Here is a 22,098-nt window from a genome sequence, read left to right on the forward strand (position 1 = left end):
CTAGGATAGGATAAAGTAATCCCTCTCACCCCCCTTAAAAGATTTAGATGCACTACTGTTCCACTGGATGTCATAAGGTGAATGCACCAATTTGTAAGTCGCTCTGGATAAGAGCGTCTGCTAAATGACTTAAATGTAAATGTAAATGTTGTGGAAGCCCTCAATTGCGCTGCCCATGCTAAACATGGTATTTTGGCCACTAGAGATCTCTGTCATTCTCTATGGCCCAGATGCAACTGTCACAGACTCCTCCCAGAAATGTCAACGACTGGCTAGAATTCTGCTGGTGCCCATCTACATCAATATTATGGGACCATTATTGATTTTGATATGATGCGCAATTACACATGATTTAAGGCACATGATAGCGTTTGGGTTGTTGGTACAGACTTTATCACCATAATGTAAATATAGAAAAGTCCATGTTATGACTGTAGGCCTACATTCAGTGTCTAATATAGTTTTTGCTACAATAGCCTACATTATTTTTTATTTTATTTTTTATTTTACCTTTATTTAACTAGGCAAGTCAGTTAAGAACAAATTCTTATTTTCAATGACGGCCTAGGAACAGTGGGTTAACTGCCTGTTCAGGGGCAGAACGACAGATTTGTACCTTGTCAGCACGGGGATTTGAACTTGCAACCTTTCGGTTACTAGTCCAACGCTCTAATCACTAGGCTAATAGAAATGCCAGTGGCCTATTCATTTTTGATTCAGAGTAAACAATTCATCTCCAGAACTAAATTAATAATATGATGGTTATAATATGATCTAATAATATGTAATAATATGTGTGTAATATGTGTTTTTATGGATATGGTTATAATATGTTATTATATAGGTCACAGGAGCTTGCAGGTCACCAGTCCACTCCCGTGGGCCTTGAATTAGATCATTTCCATGGTTTCTGCTGGCCCTCTCATATTTGATAGCTGGCAAGAGGCTGGTTTTCTGTGCAGTACTTTGACAGTAGTGTGTGTGAAAAGTGTGTGTCCATCATCTTAAAAATATCTAACAGCATCAGAATTGCAAGATTTGGGTTTTAAAAAATTCAAGGAGCGGGACACTAACCCGGATGCTTATAAGAAATATAGCTACGCCCTCCAACAAACTATCAAATAGGCAAAGCTTCAATACAGGACTAAGATCGAATCCTACTTCACCGGCTCTGAAGCTCCTTGGATGTGGCAGGGCTTGCAAACTATCACAGATAAACCAGCCAGCCAGAGGAGCTAAATGCATGGGCCCTCAGATCTTCAAAAAGTTCTACACCTGGACCACTGAGAGCATCTTGACTGGATGCATTACCGCTTCGTATGGCAACTGCTTGGCATCCGACTGTAAGACGCTACAGAGTGTTGTGCGTATGGCCCAGTACATCACTGGGGCCAAGCTCTATGCCATTCAGGACCTCTATACCAGGCGGTGTCAGAGGAAGGCCCTAAAAATGGTCAAAGACTCCAGCCACCCAAGTCATACTGTTCTCTCTGCTACCGCATGGCAAGTGGTACTTATGCACCAAGTCTGGAACCAACAGGACCCTGAACAGCTTCTACCCCCAAGCCATAAAACTGCTAAATAGTTAGTTAAACCAAATAGCTCCCTGGACTGTCTGCATGGACCCTTTTTGCACTAACTTTTTGACTCATCATATACACTGCTGCTACAGTTTACTATCTGTCACTTTATTCCTAGTTATATGTATACAGTATCTACATACGCTATCTACCTCCATGACCTCGAAACCCTGCACACCGACTCGGTACTGGTACCCCTTGTATATAGCCAAGTTATAATTACTCATTGTGTATCTACTATTACTTTTGTTATTATGCATTTTACTTTTTTATTATTTCTCTATTTTCTTTCTCTCTGCATTGTTGGGAAGGGCCTGTAAGTAAGCATTTCACTGTTAGTCCACACCTGTTGTTTTCAAAGCAAGTGAGGAATACAATTTGATTTGATCTGCCTGGGTGAAATGTAAAATGAGGTGTGTTTTGATTGAGTTTGGAGGATTTTCCAGTTGGTTCCGTTGTGCCACTCAAACTAAATCAAGCACAGAATCCAGGTTAGCTGTGCTGCTACGCTGTTCTGGGTCTTTTCTAGAGCTAGTTGAAGTAATTAGCCACAGCTATAAGATCAGAATACATAAAGGTTACACCAAATATCTCACCCTGCTGATTGAGCCTGCCAATCAATATTTGTTTAGTCCAATGCTTGACTTGGGCAGGAGCTCACCGGAACTGAGTACCAGCACCTAAAATGTTCTACTGCTTCAGTGTCTGCACCTCTGATATAATATTGGCTTAAAACTATTGCAGAGTTCCTGCACATAAATATAAACAGAAACGGCACACAAAATGAGTACTGGCACCAATTTCAATCCAAGTCAAGCACTGGCTTGCTCAATTGAACTGAAATTACAAATGCATGCCATATCAGTGTTTATTGTTCAGTGCTACCTACCCTCTGCAAGACATAAAAATAAAATATTTGACCATATGATTGATAGAAGGCAGGGAGGGAGCTCCAGCTGTGCATAATTGGATCTAATCACTCCCTCTCTATTGTAGTTTCTTCACCACCCTCACTTCCTCTCATACCCAAGGATTATCAACCCTTTCAATCTGATAGTGAATTTTGTAAATCCTTTATAAACCAACTTCGTAAAAAAAAACACTATATCCAGTTTGATTCATTACGTTTATGTCATTTATGGGGGTTAGAATATCCAGATATCCATCATAACAACCTATTATTTTACTGTCAATGGTAATATGATGACGTCGTATCAAAGATGATGGGGAGGATGAAGAAAACAGACAAACCAACCACTAGGAAAAGGGAATGGGTGTTAAAACCTCGCGAGAATATTAGCTTATTGGAGGAGTAAGCACACTGCAAGATTGGAGTTGCAAGAAAAGACATCTCCAAAAAGTAACAACTAAAGATGTCTGGACGGTCAGGTCGCGCGGAGACACGAAGTCGTGCTAAAGATGATATTAAAAAGGTGCTGGCAGCAATTGAAAAAGTGCGTAAATGGTAAGTAAAACCGCGGGGATTATGTAAATTAAATGTAAACATCTGCAACGCCACACAACAAACTTCACACGGAAAATATTAGAAGGGTTGGCGAGTGACTGAAACAACAGCCAATGGAGAGACGAAGCTGCCGAAGCCCGGCAATTCTATGGGCAGGACTAACGGAATTGTTCAGTCTGTCAAAATGGCTACACTTGTCCACATGTTGTTACAACGTTACGCATTCTGATATAACTGTGACCCACATTGAAAATATCCGTTCCCTCGGCGAGGTTCAGGAATATTAGGCAAAAAAAATGCACTTGAACATAGGCTATTTACATAGCCTAGCTCTGTGCATAGCCACCAGTAAATGAGCAGCATCTTTGGTTCATGCTTTTATTACTGAATGTAGTAAATCTATTCTCTGTTCTATTACATTTCATTTTCAGGGAGAAGAAGTGGGTAACTGTGGGAGACACATCCCTACGCATATTCAAGTGGGTGCCTGTGACAGACACTAAACAGGTTTGGTATCTAATAATAGATGACTGCATCAGACCATCCTATGGTTCATGAATCTAATGAGTTTGTGTACAGAACAACCTTATCACTCTGCCTCTTTTTTTCTCTTTCAGATATACCGGAGCAAATCCATAACTGGAGAGGTTCGAGGTCTAAAAGATGTGGTGTTGGAAAACACCAGCTCTACCATGGATTTCCTAGGTGAGGCACTGACTGACTGTGAGAAGCACAAGCAATTTGGAACAGGTTTTAAATAACTGCAATACTATATATAACAGGGTTGTGGGCAATTCTATGGAAATTCACTGAATGCAGATAAAACTTTTACATACTTTTTAATTGGAATTTAAATTGACCTCCTCAATTGAAAATTATATTGGTCTGAAACCGTTCAAGACTGCTCCTGTTCTTTCACCGCAGATGAATGCAGCAACCAGAGTTTCCTGTCTGATGTCTACCAGCCCAAAATGGACAGCAGCAGCTCAAGCTCCCAGCATGCCAGTGAGGCAGTCAGTCCTCTTCCTCACACCACAACACTCCGCACGGCCGAAGATGCTCAACCACCCATGCTGGGCCAGGAGAGTGTGGACGGTACAGTTAGTTTAGCATACTACACCATCGCACTGCACAGTGCACCCATGTAGGGCCAGGAGCTTTTCCAGACCCTGTAACCTGACTAGGAAAAACTCTGGGCCCTAGCTATTATGTCACTCTTGTAACTGAGGTATAATATATTGGCTATATTACAGTTAATATCTCAATATCTTTTAAGTGTTTCACTCAGTCTTTCACTCTATATGCAGAGCCATCCCAGCCAGCACATGAAGTTGCTGATGAGCCTCCCACATTGATCAAGGAAGACCTGGTTTTGCCCCTTGGTGTTCGAGTAAGAGTTCCATGCACAGAGGTAAGTCATTTTCTGTAGTAATAAAGGATATGACCATTTTTATTAGTGTTAAAAAAAATTGCTGCAGAAAAGTTGTGATTGGTAATTGCTTAAGCTCTTATTAATAACATTAAAGAAATCACCACAATCAATTTATTTAAATATCAACATTTCCAACAGGAAGAAGAGGAATCAGGAGCCCCTCCACTGAAGAAAATTTGCACTGAAAAAAAGTCTGTACTGACATAACTAGTTGATTGGATGGACATGCATGCAACCCATGCACTCTATTGAAGGATTCAAATGGGACATACGAGTAACTGCCCAAATAATGGAAACACTTGAGTAAATGAGGGATACAAAGTATATTGAAAGCAGGTGTTTCCACCCAGGTGTGGTTCCTGAGTTAATTAAGAAATTAACATCCCATGTGCTTAGGGTCGTGTATAAAAATGCCAGGCAGGCCATTATTATGCCCATTATTTTGGCTACCATGGATATGTTAAAAAAAACATAGTATGACAAAACACCAAATTATGCCATTTCTTATGGAAGAATGGTGTCGCCTTCCTCCAATAGATTTCCAGACACTTATATAATCTATGCCAAGTTGCATTGAAGCTGTTCTGGCTCGTGGTGGCCCAACGCCCTATTATGTTGGTGTTTCCTTTATTTTGGCAGTTATCCTTACATACATTATTATAAAATATGCATTTCTGTTAATCAAGTCACTACAAATGGAGTACATTTAAAAAAGAAAGTTGAAGTTATTATTTTAAGTTGTTTTTTTTTAAATACAATTTTACTTTCTCAGCTTTGAAAGTAATTTTAAGCCGTTTAATGCGTTACACTGTACATAGTCATGCTCAAAAAAAGTGCCTATCGCTCTAAAATATACACTATATATTTATTTTCTGTCAGACAAGTGTCTCATATGTTATGCTATTCGTAGAAATGGCACAGATCTAAATAATTATGGCCCCTATTCAATGAAATGGGTTTGTTAATTCTGAGGGATGAAGTTGAGCATATATTAATTAACAATCTGTTGAGTTTCTTTTGTTTCACACGGTTAGTGCTGTTTTGTTAAATACATTTATCCAAGCAGCACAGGAAGTATGAGGGGAAACTCATTCCGGTCACTGGATTTGATTGAATATGGGCTGAAGTTTTTGGAATATTTTTTTACATTTGTACTTCGCTTTGCAAATAAGATTAGACAACTGTTTGTCATGTCTATCCTTTTTGATATACTCTTATCTTGCTTCTTAAATTTTCATAGGGCATTGGATGTGACTGGTATAGCATGAGTTTGAATGGTGAACGAGGTTGAAAAGTAGTTAAAGACATTGTATTGTTATTCAGAGATAATTTCTTATGGTCAGGTGGGTCATGCTCTCAAGTGTTTATTTTCTGCTGCAAAAGTGATGCACATGCTGGAATATACCCTGCTCCATAGTAAAATATGGTTGATATTGTGTCTTCTTTTTGCAGTGTTTTGCATCTTTTGACTCCCACACTCTCAAATAATTGTCCAAAATGTTTTTCACCATATAGGATGACCACTTGACTTGGTTGCATTTTATCTTCCATGGAAATGATCAGATTGCAAATCCATGGCTTTGGGCCCTCAATTTATACATAGAAAGCTTGGGCCGTGACTGGCCATCCGTCGCCAGTCTTGGCACTGTGGGTTTTTTAAGCAGTCCATTAAATAAAATCATGACACTTGATAGAGATGCTAGAATTATTCTTGATTGAACGTTAAAATCCATGGGAAGTAAGTAACTCATCACTATAGGACAGTGGTTCCTAAACTTTTTATAGAGCCGTACCCCTTCAAACATTCAACCTCCAGCTGCATACCCCCTCTAGCACCAGGGTCAGCGCACTCTCAAATATTGTTTTTTGCCTTCATTGTAAGCCTGCCACACACACACTATACGATACATTTATTAAACATAAGAATGACTGAGTATTTGTCACAACCTGGCTTGTGAGAAGTGACAAAGAGCTCTTATAGGACCAGGGCACAAATAATAATATAATAATAATCAATCATTTAGCTCTTAGCCATCTTACATGTAAAAACCGTATTTGTTCCTCAAAAATTGTGAATAACTCACAACAGGTTAATGAGAAGGGTGTGCTTTAAAGAATGCACAAAACTGCAATGTTGGGTTGTAATGGAGAGAGTTGGCTGAGAATCCACTCTCACATAGGTAGATGGTTGCAAAGGGCATCAGTGTCTTAACAGTGCGATTTGCCAAGGCAGGATACTCTGAGCACAGCCCAATCCAGAAATCTGGCAGCAGTTTCTGATTAAATTAAATGTTCACAGAACCGCTTGTTGCAATTTTGATGAGGCTGTCTCGTTCAGATATCAGTAAGTGGACTGGAGGCAGGTCATGACAGGGATAACGAATCTAGTTGTTTGTGTCATCCTTTTCGGGAAAGTACATGCGTAATTACGCACCCAAATAAGCACTCAGGTGCTTCGCTATATCACATTTGACATTGTCCGTAAGCTTGAGTTAATTTGCACACCTAAAATCATACAATGATGTACAATGACAAAATCATACAATGACAAAATCATACAACATGTGTGTTGTCCTTGTTGATGCAGACAGAGAAGAGCTCCAACTTCTTAATCATAGCCTCAATTTTGTCCCGCACATTGAATATACACTGCTCAAAAAAATAAAGGGAACACTAAAACAACACATCCTAGATCTGAATGAATGAAATATTCTTATTAAATACTTTTTTCTTTACATAGTTGAATGTGCTGACAACAAAATCACACAAAAATTATCAATGGAAATCAAATGTATCAACCCATGGAGGTCTGGATTTGGAGTCACACTCAAAATTAAAGTGGAAAACCACACTACAGGCTGATCCAACTTTGATGTAATGTCCTTAAAACAAGTCAAAATGTGGCTCAGTAGTGTGTGTGGCCTCCATGTGCCTGTATGACCTCCCTACAACATCTGGGCATGCTCCTGGTGAGGTGGCAGATGGTCTCCTGAGGGATCTCCTCCCAGACCTGGACTAAAGCATCCAACAAACTCCTGGACAGTCTGTGGTGCAACGTGGCGTTGGTGGATGGAGCGAGACATGATGTCCCAGATGTGCTCAATTGGATTCAGGTCTGGGGAACGGGCGGGTCAGTGCATAGCATCAATGCCTTCCTCTTGCAGGAACTGCTGACACACTCTAGCCACATGAGGTCTAGCATTGTCTTGCATTAGGAGGAACCCAGGGCCAACCGCACCAGCATATGGTCTCACAAGGGGTCTGAAGATCTCATCTCGGTACCTAATGGCAGTCAGGCTACCTCTGGCAAGCACCTGGAGGGCTGTGCGGCCCCCCATAGAAATGCCACCCCACACCATGACTGACCCACCGCCAAACCGGTCATGCTGGAGGATGTTGCAGGTAGCAGAACGTTCTCCACAGCGTCTCCAGACTCTGTCACGTCTGTCACGTGCTCAGTGTGAACCTGCTTTCATCTGTGAAGAGCACAGGGAGCCAGTGGCGAATTTGCCAATCTTGGTGTTCTCTGGCAAATGCCAAACGTCCTGCAAGGTGTTGGGTTGTAAGCACAACCCCCACCTGTGGACATCGGGCCCTCAAACCACCCTCATGGAGTCGGTTTCTGACCGTTTGAGCAGACACATGCACATTTGTGGCCTGCTGAAGGTCATTTTGCAGGGCTCTGGCAGTGCTCCTCCTGCTCCTCCTTGCACAAAGGCGGAGGTTGTTGCCCTCCTATGGCCTCCTCCACGTCTCCTGATGTACTGGCCTGTCTCCTGGTAGCGCCTCTGGACACTACGCTGACAGACACAGCAAACCTTCTTGCCACAGCTTGCATTGATGTGCCATCCTGGATGAGCTGCACTACCTGAGCCACTTGTGTGGGCTGTAGACTCCGTCTCATGCTACCACTAGAGTGAAAGCACCGCCAGCATTCAAAAGTGACCAAAACATCAGCCAGGAAGCATAGGAACTGAGAAGTGGTCTGTGGTCACCACCTGCAGAACCACTCCTTTATTGGGGGTGTCTTGCTAATTGCCTATAATTTCCACCTGTTGTATATTCCATTTGCACAACAGCATGTGAAATTTATTGTCAATCAGTGTTGCTTCCTAAGTAGACCGTTTGATTTCACAGAAGTGTGATTGACTTGGAGTTACATTGTGTTGTTTAAGTGTTCCCTTTATTTTTGTGCAGTGTAGTTGCGGAGAGTCCCTATAGTCCTAGATTCAGATCATTCAGGCAAGAGAGAAAACATCACCCAGAAAGGCCAGTCGTGTGAGAAACTCGTCATCATGCAAGCAGTCAGACAAGTGAAAATTATGGTCAGTAAAGAAAACTTTATGCTCAGGGGCCTTGCTTTAATAAAGTTAATCATTTTCACTGTAGTTTCCAAAACATCTTTCAAGCTGTCAGGCATTCCCTTGGCAGCAAGAGCCTCTCGGTGGATGCTGCAGTGTACCCAAGTGGTGTCGGGAGCAACTGCTTGCACATGCATTACCACTCCACTATGTCTCCCTGTCATGGCTTTTGCGCCATCAGTACTGATACCAACACATCTTGACCACCGAAGCCCATTTGATGTTACAAAGCTGTCTAGTACTTTAAAAATATCCTCTCCTGTTGTGCTGGTTTCCAGTGGTTTGCGGAAGAGGATGTCTTCCTTAATTGACCCCCCATAAACGTAAAGGACATATACCAGGAGCTGTACCAGGCCCTGTTGACTCATCCAGCTGTAATGCATAGAATTCACTGGCTTGTATGCAAAGCAGCAATTGTTTCAAAACATCTCCTGCCATGTCACTGATGTGTCGTGAAACGGTGTTGTTTGATAGAGGCATTGTCTGTATCGTTTTTTTTGGCCTTTTCCCCTAGCATTGTCACAGCCATATCCGCAGCATCAGGAATAATTAAGTCCTCCACAATAGTATGGGGCTTGCCTGTCATAGCCACTTGGTAGCTTATAAGACGCTTCTAGACCCTTCTTATTAATGGTATCTGTTACTTTGTTGTTTTTGCAAGAGTGAAGGTTTCATTCAGTTGTGAGATAGTGCCTTTGCACATGTGCAACACACTGTGGCTGAGGAAAGGCACTACTCCCAATATAAGTGAACCCCAAATCAATGTAGTTCTCATCATATTTGCACCTCTTCGAGGGTCCAACGTCCCTGTCTGTTGTTCAGTGCTTTCCCGGGTAAGGGGGCAGTAGCTCTTCAAATGCATCAGATTCACAACTGTCAGTGTCTATGCTAGCTGGGCTAACAACAAGTGTAGAATTACTGATGCTAGCATTGGATGTGCTCGTGGAAGCAGAACAACTTGTGTCGTCCACAGATGCAGGTGTAGTACTGCTGGTAGTACTTACTTTTTTAAACCATTTTAACCATCAATTCTCGAGCAAACGAAATGAGCAGCAGCTACGTTTGGCTACATACAGACTGTTAGTGGAATTCCCGCGAGAGAGTAATGGTTAATGTGATTGGATGTTAATTATTTGACGAGGCTACCTGTATCTGACATTGTGTTGTTATTTTGCTGAACACTAGATAGTTTAATTTGATTTTTGGCAGTGAAACGAGGCTACTCAGGCGAGAAAAAAACCTCACCTATTGGAAAATCTAAATGGACTGTTTGAAAAGGTGAAGAAGAAATAAATGGTTTGGGAATACCTGCATAGGAATAATTTAATTTCAGTATAAATTGTTTTAAAAACGCGATTGTAGTGTTTTCATTATTTGTAAATAATACAATTTCCCTGTCATACTACACATTTTCATCATAGGACATATTTAATTGCTTGTAATTGAATGTAAAGGAATAGTTCACTCAAAATATAACCAAATGTGGATTATAGGGGAATAAGGTGAGTTTTCAAAATTCTAATGCATACAATATGTCTTCAGACAGGGATACTAAATGTAAAGGGAAATTATGTATAAAAAAACATGTTTCTTTCTTTTTCTGGAGGGGCCCAACGATGTCAATATATTTGATAGTTATGGGGGTACCCAGCCCACTCAAGCAACAGAGCCCCACAGTGGATGCATCATAATACCCATAAAACCTAGCGGTCAAACATGGAAATGGTTCCAAACATTTTCATTTACTGTTAGATATTTTATATAACTAATATTTGTTGTCTTATTTATGCATTTGGTCTTGTACAGAATAGTATCCTAGTAGCAGTCAGATATTTACAATGTGCCATGAATACTAGACTATTTATTTGCAAAGAAGCTAGCTGTACAAGACCAAATACCTAAATGATGCTAGCAACATACCCTTATTTTACCAGATCCTTTTCTCCTTCAGCCAGTGGAGGTCTATATTTAATCCTTTATCATTTCTGCCAACTAAATGAATGAGGAGATATCTATTTCAATTCATGGTGTCAGAATGCACGTCAGTATTAAAGCAATTCAGAACTAACTTGTGGATATGTTCTGTTAAGTCTTGCCGCCTTTTTACAGAATTTAAACAATGCATACATACAGTATGCCTTTCATACATAACATACTGTATAAATATCCGACTTGAAGTAAAGATTAAATGATTTATTAATCAATGCTACAAACTTGGTACGTCGCAGAGCACCATACGAACTGTTATTACAATCAGAGAGCAACAGATTCTTCTGATTTTCCATTTTAGGAATTAGACCAGCACAAATAACACAACATGTAAAACAGCATATTGTGATTTTTGGTGGGTGAGTTACAAATGGAAAAACAACTGGATGTGTAAGGTAGGTTTATTATAAAATACTAGGTCAACTCCAGCAGAATGAGAAACAAAACAAGGAAGCCATGCCTAAACACAGCTATATCAACACCCATCTTGTCGATTGAATGTTGCTGCTGTCAATTTACCACTGCATTCAGACTGAACCCCAGAATAGACAGGACAGCTCTACACAGGTGAAAAAAAGTAGCAAAAACAGTACACCACAAAACTTTTAAATGTGTTACTGAGTCTAGATACTATCAAATCAGAAGAAGAACAAGTTAAGGAAGCAACTAATGCCGGTTTGCCTGAGGCTGATGCCATGAAGGTGTTTGTACACATGTACAGTGGGGCAAAAAAGTATTTAGTCAGCCACCAATTGTGCAAGTTCTCCCACTTAAAAAGATGAGAGAGGCCTGTAATTTTCATCACAAGAACACTTCAACTATGACGGATAAAATTAGAAAACAAAATCCAGAAAAATCACATTGTACGATTTTTAATGAATTTATTTGCAAATTATGGTGGAAAATAAGTATTTGTTCAATAACAAAAGTTTATCTCAATAATTTGTTATATACCCTTTGTTGGCAATGACAGAGGTCAAATGTTTTCTGTAAGTCTTCACAAGGTTTTCACACACTGTTGCTGGTATTTTGGCCCATTCCTCCATGCAGATCTCCTCTAGAGCAGTGATGTTTTGGGGCTGTTGCTGGGCAACACAGACGTTCAACTCCCTCCAAAGATTTTCTATGGGGTTGAGATCTGGAGACTGGCTAGGCCACTCCAGGACCTTGAAATGCTTTTTACGAAGTCACTCCTTCGTTGCCCGGGCGGTGTGTTTGGGATCATTGTCATGCTGAAAGACGCAGCCACGTTTCATCTTCAATGCCCTTGCTGATGGAAGGAGGTGTTCACTCAAAATCTCACGATACATGGCCCCATTCACTCTTTCCTTTACACAGATCAGTCGTCCTGGTCCCTTTGCAGAAAAACAGCCCCAATGCATGATGTTTCCACCCCCATGCTTCACAGTAGGTATGGTGTTCTTTGGATGCAACTCAGCATTCTTTGTCCTCCAAACACGACGAGTTGAGTTTATACCAAAAAGTTATATTTTGGTTTCATCTGACCATATGACATTCTCCCAATCTTCTTCTGGATCATCCAAATGCTCTCTAGCAAACTTCAGACGGGCCTGGACATGTACTGGTTTAAGCAGGGGGACACGTCTGGCACTGCAGGATTTGAGTCCCTGTCGGCGTAGTGTGTTACTGATGGTAGGCTTTGTTACTTTGGTCCCAGCTCTGTGCAGGTCATTCACTAGGTCCCCCCGTGTGGTTCTGGGATTTTTGCTCACCGTTCTTGTGATTATTTTGACCCCACGGGGTGAGATCTTGCGTGGAGCCCCAGATCGAGGGAGATTATCAGTGGTCTTGTATGTCTTCCATTTCCTAATAATTGCTCCCACAGTTGATTTCTTCAAACCAAACTGCTTACCTATTGCAGATTCAGTCTTCCCAACCTGGTGCAGGTTTACAATTTTCTTTCTGGTGTCCTTTGACAGCTCTTTGGTCTTGGCCATAGTGGAGTTTGGAGTGTGACTGTTTGAGGTTGTGGACAGGTGTCTTTTATACTGATAACAAGTTCAAACAGTTGCCATTAATACAGGTAACGAGTGGAGGACAGAGGAGCCTCTTAAAGAAGAAGTTACAGGTCTGTGAGAGCCAGAAATCTTGCTTGTTTGTAGCTGACCAAATACTTATTTTCCACAACAATTTGCAAATAAAATCATAAAAAATCCTACAATGTGATTTTCTGTTTTTTCCCCCTCATTTTGTCTGTCATAGTTGAAGTGTACCTATGATGAAAATTACAGGCCTCTCTCATCTTTTTAAGTAGGAGAACTTGCACAATTGGTGGCTGACTAAATACTTTTTTGCCCCACTGTATATACACACACTGATTAAAATAAACGCATACAAGAACACACACATACATGTAATAGTGCCAGACATGCACACAAACATATACAGTTGGCATTGCTGTTATGATTTTAGTTGTCCTTGATGTCCTTTGTTTTAATTATATATTTTTTGCATTGTTATTTGCTGTTTTCTTCTGTCTTTTTCCTTTGTCTCTTTAGTTCATTCTCTTGGTTGTTGGTATATTGAGAGGTTATTGGGGGTGGGTAATGGAATTAATTGTATTTTTTATTTTTATTTGGGGGTGGGGGGACTGTGGGAGGGGTCTTGAATGGTTGAGGGACAGCTATTGGTTGGGGAACTGTGGGGGGCATTGAGGACAGCGTTTTGTTAACAACCTGGTGGTTTACACTATGTCTATGTGTGAATGATGGAAGAATCTTACCTCAGCTGTAGGTCCATTTCAGTGTGTGTGGTCACTTAGACCTACACATCAACCAGTACTGGGACCATTGGAGACTTGGAATGCTTGCTCTCAAAGTGCTGCTTGAATGTCTTCGGGTCTGCATCTACTGTATAAAGGTGAAGTACAAAATGGAGGAAGTTAACAATCTGTGGCTTATATTTTATTCAAAGTTAACACAAATTATAAACTAAGCAATAAGATGCAACAAACTACTAAAAACATGAAAGACTGTACCACACAGGCCAGTACAATAGCCTACACATAGAGAGTAACCTAAAAGCACATACAATACCAACCAATACTACTCATCTGACAAGACAGGGCAGGTGTGGACCAGTGCTGCCTTTACTGCAGTCTTCTGGTCCGCAGCTACTCCCTTCTTCTTAACATCCGCCTCCTTGGTATCAGTCAACAAGTTCAGCTGTACCCATAGTACAGAATAATGACTTAAAGGGGTGGGCGGGTCCAGATATGAATAGCAGGAGCGTGTACAGTATACACTTTTGTTCCAGCCCAGTTTATACCATATTACAAATCAAGGCCTATCGCGGTGATTGGTTATGATGATTATTTAAGTCTGGTGTTAGAGCTGGGCTGGGACAAAACCGTTCACACACTCCTGCTCTTCACCACTTCCTGCAATGACCAAAACAGACCAAAGCAGGAACACAGTGTTCCAGGTTGAAACAGATTACCTAGTTGAGAGGTGATAAGACTCAGGCACACACATTGGTTCTGGAATAGAAAAGGTTCAAATAAGGTTTGCAATTTGGCATCAATAACATGACAGTAATTTGACCAAAAAACAAACAGACGTGTGAATACCAATTTATTTCAAACCCACCATAGCAGGTAGGACTAAATAAGGTTACATAACCATGCCTACTAGCTATACTAATGATCTGCTGTCCAGAGGGTAACAGCAAACAGATCAATGTATTCCTGTAGTAAAGTAAGCACACTGTTGACTCAAGAGAGAATGATAAATCAATGAGTCCATCTCTGAAACCTCACAAAAAGCCAGACCAAAATAATACTGCTAGGTAGGGCTGCTACAAGTCAATAAGTACTTGAAGTAGGCTACCCATCCCTCACACACATTCAAACAAACATTATCCAGAACACCTAGCTTCACCATCTAAGTTAGCTAGTTAGTTAACTACAGGTTTATATATTGATCAAATCAAAGATTATGGATATACTGACAAGATACAGGTGTCTCAGTCCTAACAATGGGAGTCGTTGTCCACAAAGCGGCATGGCGGGCTGTCTAGGTCCCGCCTATCCTTTCTTTGGATTGGTGTATACATCTTATTATTGTAATATTTTTTTTAATATTCGATGAGGATTGTTGACGTCAGCCGCCAGTATTCAATGGAGAGAAATATTATGCCACTAGCCTCATGACATGAATATGCATAGCCATCTCGAGACAACTTCAATAGAAAGTGATTTTTTCTCAAAGATGCCGGGATGTCACGTGTCCTACTTATATCAGTACACTCGTAACAACTTAAGCATTACAAAACTTGTATTAGATCAAATAAATCTCACGTAGCAAATAACTATTATTTTTGTTGTTGATTTGACACTCTGTTATTGACCTCCATCCAAACCTCCTTACTTGGTGGGCAAAAACAATGAAAAAACAACCAACGGCTTAGACATATTTTCCGCTGAGTTGGGCCTCTCTCTTCCTCTTCCTCTCTGATAAAAGTCACATTGTCTGAGAGAGATTTACACACGTTATCAAAGCGTCACATCAGGGTAAGCCTACACGAAACACAGCCCTTATTTAAAGTGTTTCTAAAATCCCCCATGGGGAAAATTAATGGTTGAAAATCAATTGGAAACATTTCTAAGTTTGACCGTTAGGTTTTATGAGTATTATGACATACTGTGGTATTCTATTCAAATCCTGCTTATGGTACTTACTCTGTAGATACATTATTTACAGTGGCTGATGGAATTTTACAGCATGTCAGAAGCTGCTATCCACATGCTGTTACAGTATAATATGTTTATTATTTTGATGACATATCCCGATAAAATAAAATATTCAAAAGGTCTAGAGTGCCATCTGCATACTCCACAGACAGTGGCCGTGTTCAGGAGCATCAAGACCATGATGTAGCATGGGTAAATTGTGACTGACTGACTGATCTACAAATAATATTGAGTAGTTATTTAGGATGCAAGCCAGGTGATTTGTAGATCAGTCAGTCTCGACTCGCCTTTAAAGTCGGCTGCAATAGAGCTCGCCAGCTTGAAGTCCTAAAACCTGGAAATTAGCTATATATTGGGTTTTGGTATAAACGCCCAAAAATAAGGTCTGAGGGTAACACTAGTTTAGGAGATTTTATACGTTTTGTTCTATGAGATAATAGCAGTCAGTTAACAAGAGCTTTATGAATTATGAAGCCTTTATGTGCTTTACGTGTTTTTTTAAATTACATAAATTCTTCAAAATACACAAAAGTGACTGATGAAGATTATCTCCCAAACATGTGTTTACCACATAACTTATAGAGAAATAGTAATGGTGTCTTTTCGTAAGAACTAAATACGGCATGGTTCGTTGGAGAAAGCCTGAGGAAAATGAATGCCGTTTTTGTACGGTTTTTGGATAAATGCTGAAAAAAAGGTCTGTGGTAAACAGGTTTAGATCTTATACATTTTGTTCCATGAGATAATCTTTAACTTTTTGTGAATTTTTAAGAATTTATGTAATAATAAAAAACACATAATCACATAAAGACTTCATAATTCATCAAGTTCATGTTAACTGACTGATGTTATCTCATAGAACAAAACGTATAAGATCTCCTAAACCTGTGTTAGCCTCAGACCTTATTTTCGCGTTAATTCCAAAACCCTATTCTTTCACCATTAATTTTTCCCACGTGAAGGCTGAACCAAAGATGGTTTCGTATGAAGATATGTAGAAATGCTTCTTCAATATAAATTCCTGATCACGCTTGTAGGCAATGTCCTGGCGACGTTGGCTTGCTAAATGTATGCGCAAAAAAATACGTAATCTGTTCTAACTGTCGTCTCGCTCCGAACTGCGCATGTGCAAACTATCAACTCAAAGGCACTCCTATATATAAACAAAAATGTTTTGCCGAAAATAAAAACGTGTCAGCTTGGCACTTTTCGGAGGTTGGAGTAATAACATGTTCAGCTACTTAAGGAATTGACTCACATATAGGTTGTTTCTTTAGATTTCAAGAAAATCAACAACTAAGGAAGAATTGTCCACTTCTCTCATTCAGTTCTCAAACCCTAAACCCAGGTCTGGTCTGCCGAGTCTGCTTCGCAAACGTTCCCGGAAGTCTCGCAATGTGTGGCCTTCTGGGTTTAGAAAATGTGGCTGAACGAACCAGAGATAACTAATTTCCGGGTTTTAGGACTACAACAAAGATTTTTATAACTAACCCAAGACAGACCACAGCCGGTCGTTTCCAATGGGAACAAATTAGTCATAGTGGGCAGAACAAGCGAGGAGGGGGGGCAGAGCCAAACACAAGTTAGCGAGATTACTCACTGCTTTATTATTTAATATTCGTACAGCCCCCGTAGCTAAACCACGCCCCTAACATGATATAAGCCTTAGTTAAAGGTCGGGTAGTGACAAATGTCTAAAATTACTTGACATTTGAAATAATGTGTTGACACAACAGCGGCAAATCAAAGTATACTAGCTATGAAACTGGCTTCATCACATTTCATTCTAGAGGAGGGCACCATTTTGAAATAGGGTTGGAAACAATAGAGCTCGCCAGTTTGTAGTCACAGATTGGACAATGAGCCAGGTATTTGACCAGATGTATAAATGTGAAGCATCCGGTTTGCTTTTCCACTCACTACCAAATATGGGGATGAGAAAAAGCCTAGTCGCCGGCAATGGGAGAACATGCAGCGAGATGGATTTTTGGCTAATTTTCTCACTTGATTGAACGTTTTATCTCAATACAGTTTACTGTTCCAAAAACTAAAATATGTTACGAATAGAGTGAAATAAGTTTAGTCAAATTTACCCTTTGCAAAAGTAGTAAAACAATGCGTTGTTTATAAGTAGTACAACGGCGAATTGAGTTATTGCACACGCGCATTTCAGAGTAGGTGTTTCTTAACGGGAATATGCAAATTAGAGCTAGAACGCGCCAATAGGATCGCACTTTGTTAGACCAATCGAAAGAGAGAGGGGCGGGATAAATCTATACGACGCTATTTGCTGCTGGGGAAACTGAATTTTGGGGTTGTGCAGTATTTTTGCCGGGCGGAAACTCCCGCCATTTTTTTCAACCCAGTAATTAATCTCTTGCATATTTCAATTAAGTTATTACAACCCTTTACTATCATTGTAACAACTTAAACTTTCATGGACGGAAACTGCGAGTCAAAAAAAAAATCGCTCCGTGAGAAGAGGCCTAGTCTTTGAGACCGGAGTGGAGAGCGCGCCAGACCCACTGACGAGAACCTCCGCTGTTGCCGCGAGTTGGAGAATTCTGTCAGTTCGCCTCTCCATCCTCCTTTGGGACAAGCTAGCAGAAGTTTCTCCGGATAGCCTACCCGAAGAGTCCATTATCATTGCACATTTTTAAACAGCTGTTTTTGTCAAGTTTGTGTTGATTAACAATGTCACAACTACCGGCGAACAGAACAAGGATGCGATTTGACTGCTAGCAAGAAGTGCTGTGTTATTGTTTGCGAGGATTTAGCCGACTTGCTAGGTTAGCTAGCTAGATGCTACACGTTGAATGCTCCTGGAATATTTTTGGATACTTGACTACATGCTAAGGCCATATTGTCATATTTTGCGTAGTTTTGTGGTAGGAGTTTTATTTTCTAAGACGTCATCGCTGCCGTTTCGTATTCAGGATGGCACCACTGCTGGGCCGGAAACCCTACCCGCTGGTTAAGCCGCTAGCCGAGCCGCCAGGCCCAGAGGAGGAGGTCTACATCATCGAACACACCAAGGAGGCCTTCAGGAACAAAGAGTATCCTTTCACATTATGGCAAAGCCGACTCAGTTCGCCAGTTAGCTAGCTGACTGTCAAAGCAAAACCATTATGCACACTTATCGGAACATCGCGTTTTGTGTCAGTGTTTTAAATGTTGTTCAGCTTCTGAATATTAATAATAGCTAAATAGCTAACGTTAGCTATGTCGGATTTGTTGTGCTTCTTTGGGATTGTTTTCCCTATCGTAATATGCCAACACAGTCACTCACTGTTATTTCGTAGTCAAAGTTGTGCTCTCTTTTTAAAACTACTTAACTGTTAGCTAACGTTACGGTTTGTCTAGTTAAGTACTACTAAAGTTACTACTATTACTTGACAATTGCGCTATCTAGCTGATCTATGCATAACTGGTTTGGGTGATTCTCACGGTCTCGGAGTTTGTCACGCCGTCTCGGTGGCGCGTTTACTAGCATGGCTAGCTAACTTTACAGTGTAGACTGAAGAACAAGCAGGTTATATCACGTCACTTCTGACACTTAACGTTAGCTCATGATCAAATCGGAAGGATTTGACTTGCAGATCAAACTTGTAAGTTTGACTTGTTGGAAATACAACGGTTGTAATATGACTTGTAAGAAAAGGCAAACGTGTTCGTGACATGAATCGCTTTCCAATCAAGTGTAGCCGGTGCATGGCCGCCAGGCATGCCGGATTGATATACTAATGCATCGTTCAGGTTGCTCAGCGGTGTAATAAAAATACAGTTCAATGCATTGTTTTGAGGTCCCCTAGCCTTACTACCAAAATATACAGAAGTATTTTGGTGCCCCACGTGAGTTTGACATGTATTGCTCCTTGAGGCTGCATAACTCACTAGGCCAAGATTCCCACTTTTTGTCTGTTTAGTCTAAAGGTACAGTACACTAAACTTATCTGATGAATAGCAAATTACGAGCCACCTGTAAACAAACCCTAATACTACTACTATACCAAGTGCAAAGCATCATCAAACCAAACGTTTGTGCTCTGCATTTTGTGAGTCAGTGCAATATAATAAGTAAAGTTTGTACTGCTTAACATCTAGTTCTAGATGCCAATGTCCGAATGATATAAACATGTGTTTTAACACATTGCTTAGTCCCTACAGAGAAGAATACTTGTCAGATTTAGTTTCAGATGGAGCACGGCGTTTCTGGGGATTATTATTATTATTAGAGCTTTGGCTCTGTTATGAAAGGATCCAGAATGTATGCTTGGTGTGGGACGTCCCTCACATCCAGCCTTTTAATTATTGAGATCAATTGCTCCTAACATGATTCATTAATTATGAATGCGGGGTCTCTCTGGGTATGCTGTAGAGCTAACTGAGTCAAGTGACTAAGTGGATGTTCCTATCCTGTGTCCTAGTACTCTCACACTATGCGATTGAGGGGAATATATGTTGTTATCCTGATGAAATGGCTACAGCGAGTATGAGGCGCGCCTGCAGAGATACGCCGAACGCATCTGGACATGCAAGAGCACCGGCAGCAACCAGCTCACACACAAGGAGGCCTGGGAGGAGGAGCAAGAAGTCACTGAACTGTGAGTAACAAGCAAGTCTAGCTTGAGCGACATTACGACCGCTAACAGAAATGCTCTGTTTCAAAATAAATATAAATCCTCATTACATGCAGAGGCTAAAAAGATCAGTGTAGCTCTGTCTGTAGCACATACTGCTCACTGACTCCAGTTGAAGGTCACATGATTTACACCTGTGTTATTGGACGTTCCCCGCCCGCCTCCTTTCTATTTGCAGGACGTATGGATTGAGTCATCCTGGAATCTAGCGAATCCAGTGACTGGGAGAATGCATTTTATTTCATGAAACGAGGAGGGTGCAAAATAAGAGTGTGGCCTGGTCTAGAAACAACCCCTAGGCACTTGTGTGCATCTGAAGGGATTGGATTAGGGATTGTTTATAGACCAGGTCTAGGTTCTCTCATTTGATACGTGTCCAGATTGGCTGCTGTGGCATTGAGCGCTGTGGGAGGACATTAAGCTTTGAGTTCTGTGTGTACACGAATGACCTCAGAGCAGTGCCACAGCCAGGCTGTGCTCCTCCGGCACCCTCAGCGCAGGCCAGTCAGGATCAGCAGCCGTATTTAAAGATGTCTATTTATACCAAGCAGGGAAGCCAGGGTTTGAATTGACTCCCCCTGTTGGAGAAGTGGTTGTGTACAGATAGGATAGGCATTGGTGGTCCTAGCAGTTCATTTGTATGTATTCCTTGGATTGGACTGCTCCATGCATGTTTATGAATTACAGAAAGCATTTGCAGGTGACTTGATTAATGAAATAACAGTAGCCATACTAAGCCATCTGTCAAAATGATTTGAGTGGAAGTGCACCAATAAACCCAAATCAGTTAGCGTAAGAAGACCGTTTATTGCTGGCATTTTCTATTGAGTGTTAGATAAATTAATGTTTGACATGAGTGTTTTATGTCCAGGCTTCAGGAGGAATATCCACTATGGTTTGAGAAGCCCGTCCTGGAGATGGTCCACCACAACACGGTCTCCCTGGACAAGCTGGTGGACCAGGCCTGGGTGGAAATCCTCACCAAGTACGCCATAGATGAGGAGTGTGACTTTCTGGTGAGTTTTCTTTATTTTGGTCGAATACTGTGAATGTTTGTTTTCATGTGGTGTGATAGTAGTCAATGAAGGTGGAAGAAATACTGTTAATGGAATATATGTTGATAGAAAATGAAATAGCTTTTTACCCCCCTCCACCTATTCATTTTGTTTTTATCAAGGTGGGGAAGGAAAAGAGTTTGCGGGTTAAGGTCGTGAAGATACACCCGCTTGAGGGGAACGCTGAGGGGGAGACGTCAGAGAAGAAGCTAGAGGGAGCCTGCGACTCTCCTTCCAGCGACAAGGAGAATGCAAGCCAGGAGAACCAGAAGAAGGAACAACAGCTGCCCAGAGAGGAGGAGAGCCCCAGGGAGACTAGGGAAAGCAGGAGAGAGAGCCTCAGTGAGTACAGCACCTTTGGGACATGTTGTGCTAACAAATACAATTATTAGATTTTGGGTAACCTACACCAAAATCCACCACAGTAGGTGTGAACGTTTAAACTAAATTGGGATCCTTAAAGTTAAGGAAAACCCTGACCCATTTTTTTTTTTTTTTTAACAAAATGTTAATTGCAGTGCAGTTACAGTGGTGTAAGGTACTTAATATGGTTAGGGGAGACGCTAGCGTCTCAACTGGCCAATTGCTGGGGGAAATGCAGAGCGCCAGATTCAAATAAAATTTGAAAAATTCAAACTTTCATTAAATCACACATGTAAGCAGGGTAGCCTAGTGGTTAGAGCATTGGACTAGTAACCGAAAGGTTGCAAGTTCAAATCCCCGAGCTGACAAGGTACAAAATCTGTCGTTCTGCCCCTGAACAGGTAGTTAACCCACTTCCTAGGCCGTCATTGAAAATAAGAATTTGTTCTTAACTGACTTGCCTAGTAAAATAAAGGTAATTTTTTTTTAAAGCTACACTCAT

At 40.9% G+C, this 22,098-nt stretch overlaps 2 protein-coding genes across 3 annotated transcripts in view; both read left to right on the forward strand.

The window, feature by feature from the left end:
* The first annotated feature begins 2,866 nt into the window (after positions 1 to 2,866).
* LOC115141679 (B-cell CLL/lymphoma 7 protein family member B-B-like) lies at positions 2,867 to 5,915 on the forward strand. Its single transcript, XM_029680767.2, has 6 exons — positions 2,867 to 3,045; positions 3,477 to 3,552; positions 3,663 to 3,750; positions 3,970 to 4,140; positions 4,353 to 4,456; positions 4,616 to 5,915. The coding sequence occupies exons 1-6, from the start codon at positions 2,954 to 2,956 to the stop codon at positions 4,682 to 4,684; spliced, it is 600 nt and encodes a 199-aa protein (XP_029536627.1). The 5' UTR covers positions 2,867 to 2,953; the 3' UTR covers positions 4,685 to 5,915.
* An 11,908-nt stretch (positions 5,916 to 17,823) lies between these two features.
* Positions 17,824 to 22,098, forward strand: part of LOC115141680 (tyrosine-protein kinase BAZ1B-like) — a 29,928-nt gene continuing 25,653 nt past the window's right edge. Inside the window, exons 1-5 of one of the 2 annotated variants that reach the window (XM_029680769.2) lie at positions 17,824 to 18,327; positions 18,475 to 18,594; positions 20,026 to 20,142; positions 21,050 to 21,194; positions 21,356 to 21,575. In XM_029680769.2, the coding sequence (XP_029536629.2) occupies positions 18,476 to 18,594; positions 20,026 to 20,142; positions 21,050 to 21,194; positions 21,356 to 21,575 (601 nt within the window). In that variant the 5' untranslated portion in view covers positions 17,824 to 18,327; position 18,475. Of the gene's footprint in view, positions 18,595 to 20,025; positions 20,143 to 21,049; positions 21,195 to 21,355; positions 21,576 to 22,098 lie in introns of both variants that reach the window. The other variant, XM_029680768.2, reaches the window with a different exon arrangement.

Source organism: Oncorhynchus nerka, linkage group LG14 (assembly GCF_034236695.1).
Source record: "Oncorhynchus nerka isolate Pitt River linkage group LG14, Oner_Uvic_2.0, whole genome shotgun sequence".
In the NCBI taxonomy this organism is placed as follows: Eukaryota; Metazoa; Chordata; class Actinopteri; order Salmoniformes; family Salmonidae; genus Oncorhynchus; species Oncorhynchus nerka.

Excerpts from the sequence above, each read along its gene's own strand:
- LOC115141679 (XM_029680767.2), top strand. The coding sequence starts at position 2,954 with ATGTCTGGACGGTCAGGTCGCGCGGAGACACGAAGTCGTGCTAAAGAT. Across the intron at positions 4,141-4,352 it reads GGGCCAGGAGAGTGTGGACG|AGCCATCCCAGCCAGCACAT; the intron begins GTACAGTTAGTT and ends CTCTATATGCAG. Across the intron at positions 4,457-4,615 it reads TAAGAGTTCCATGCACAGAG|GAAGAAGAGGAATCAGGAGC; the intron begins GTAAGTCATTTT and ends CATTTCCAACAG.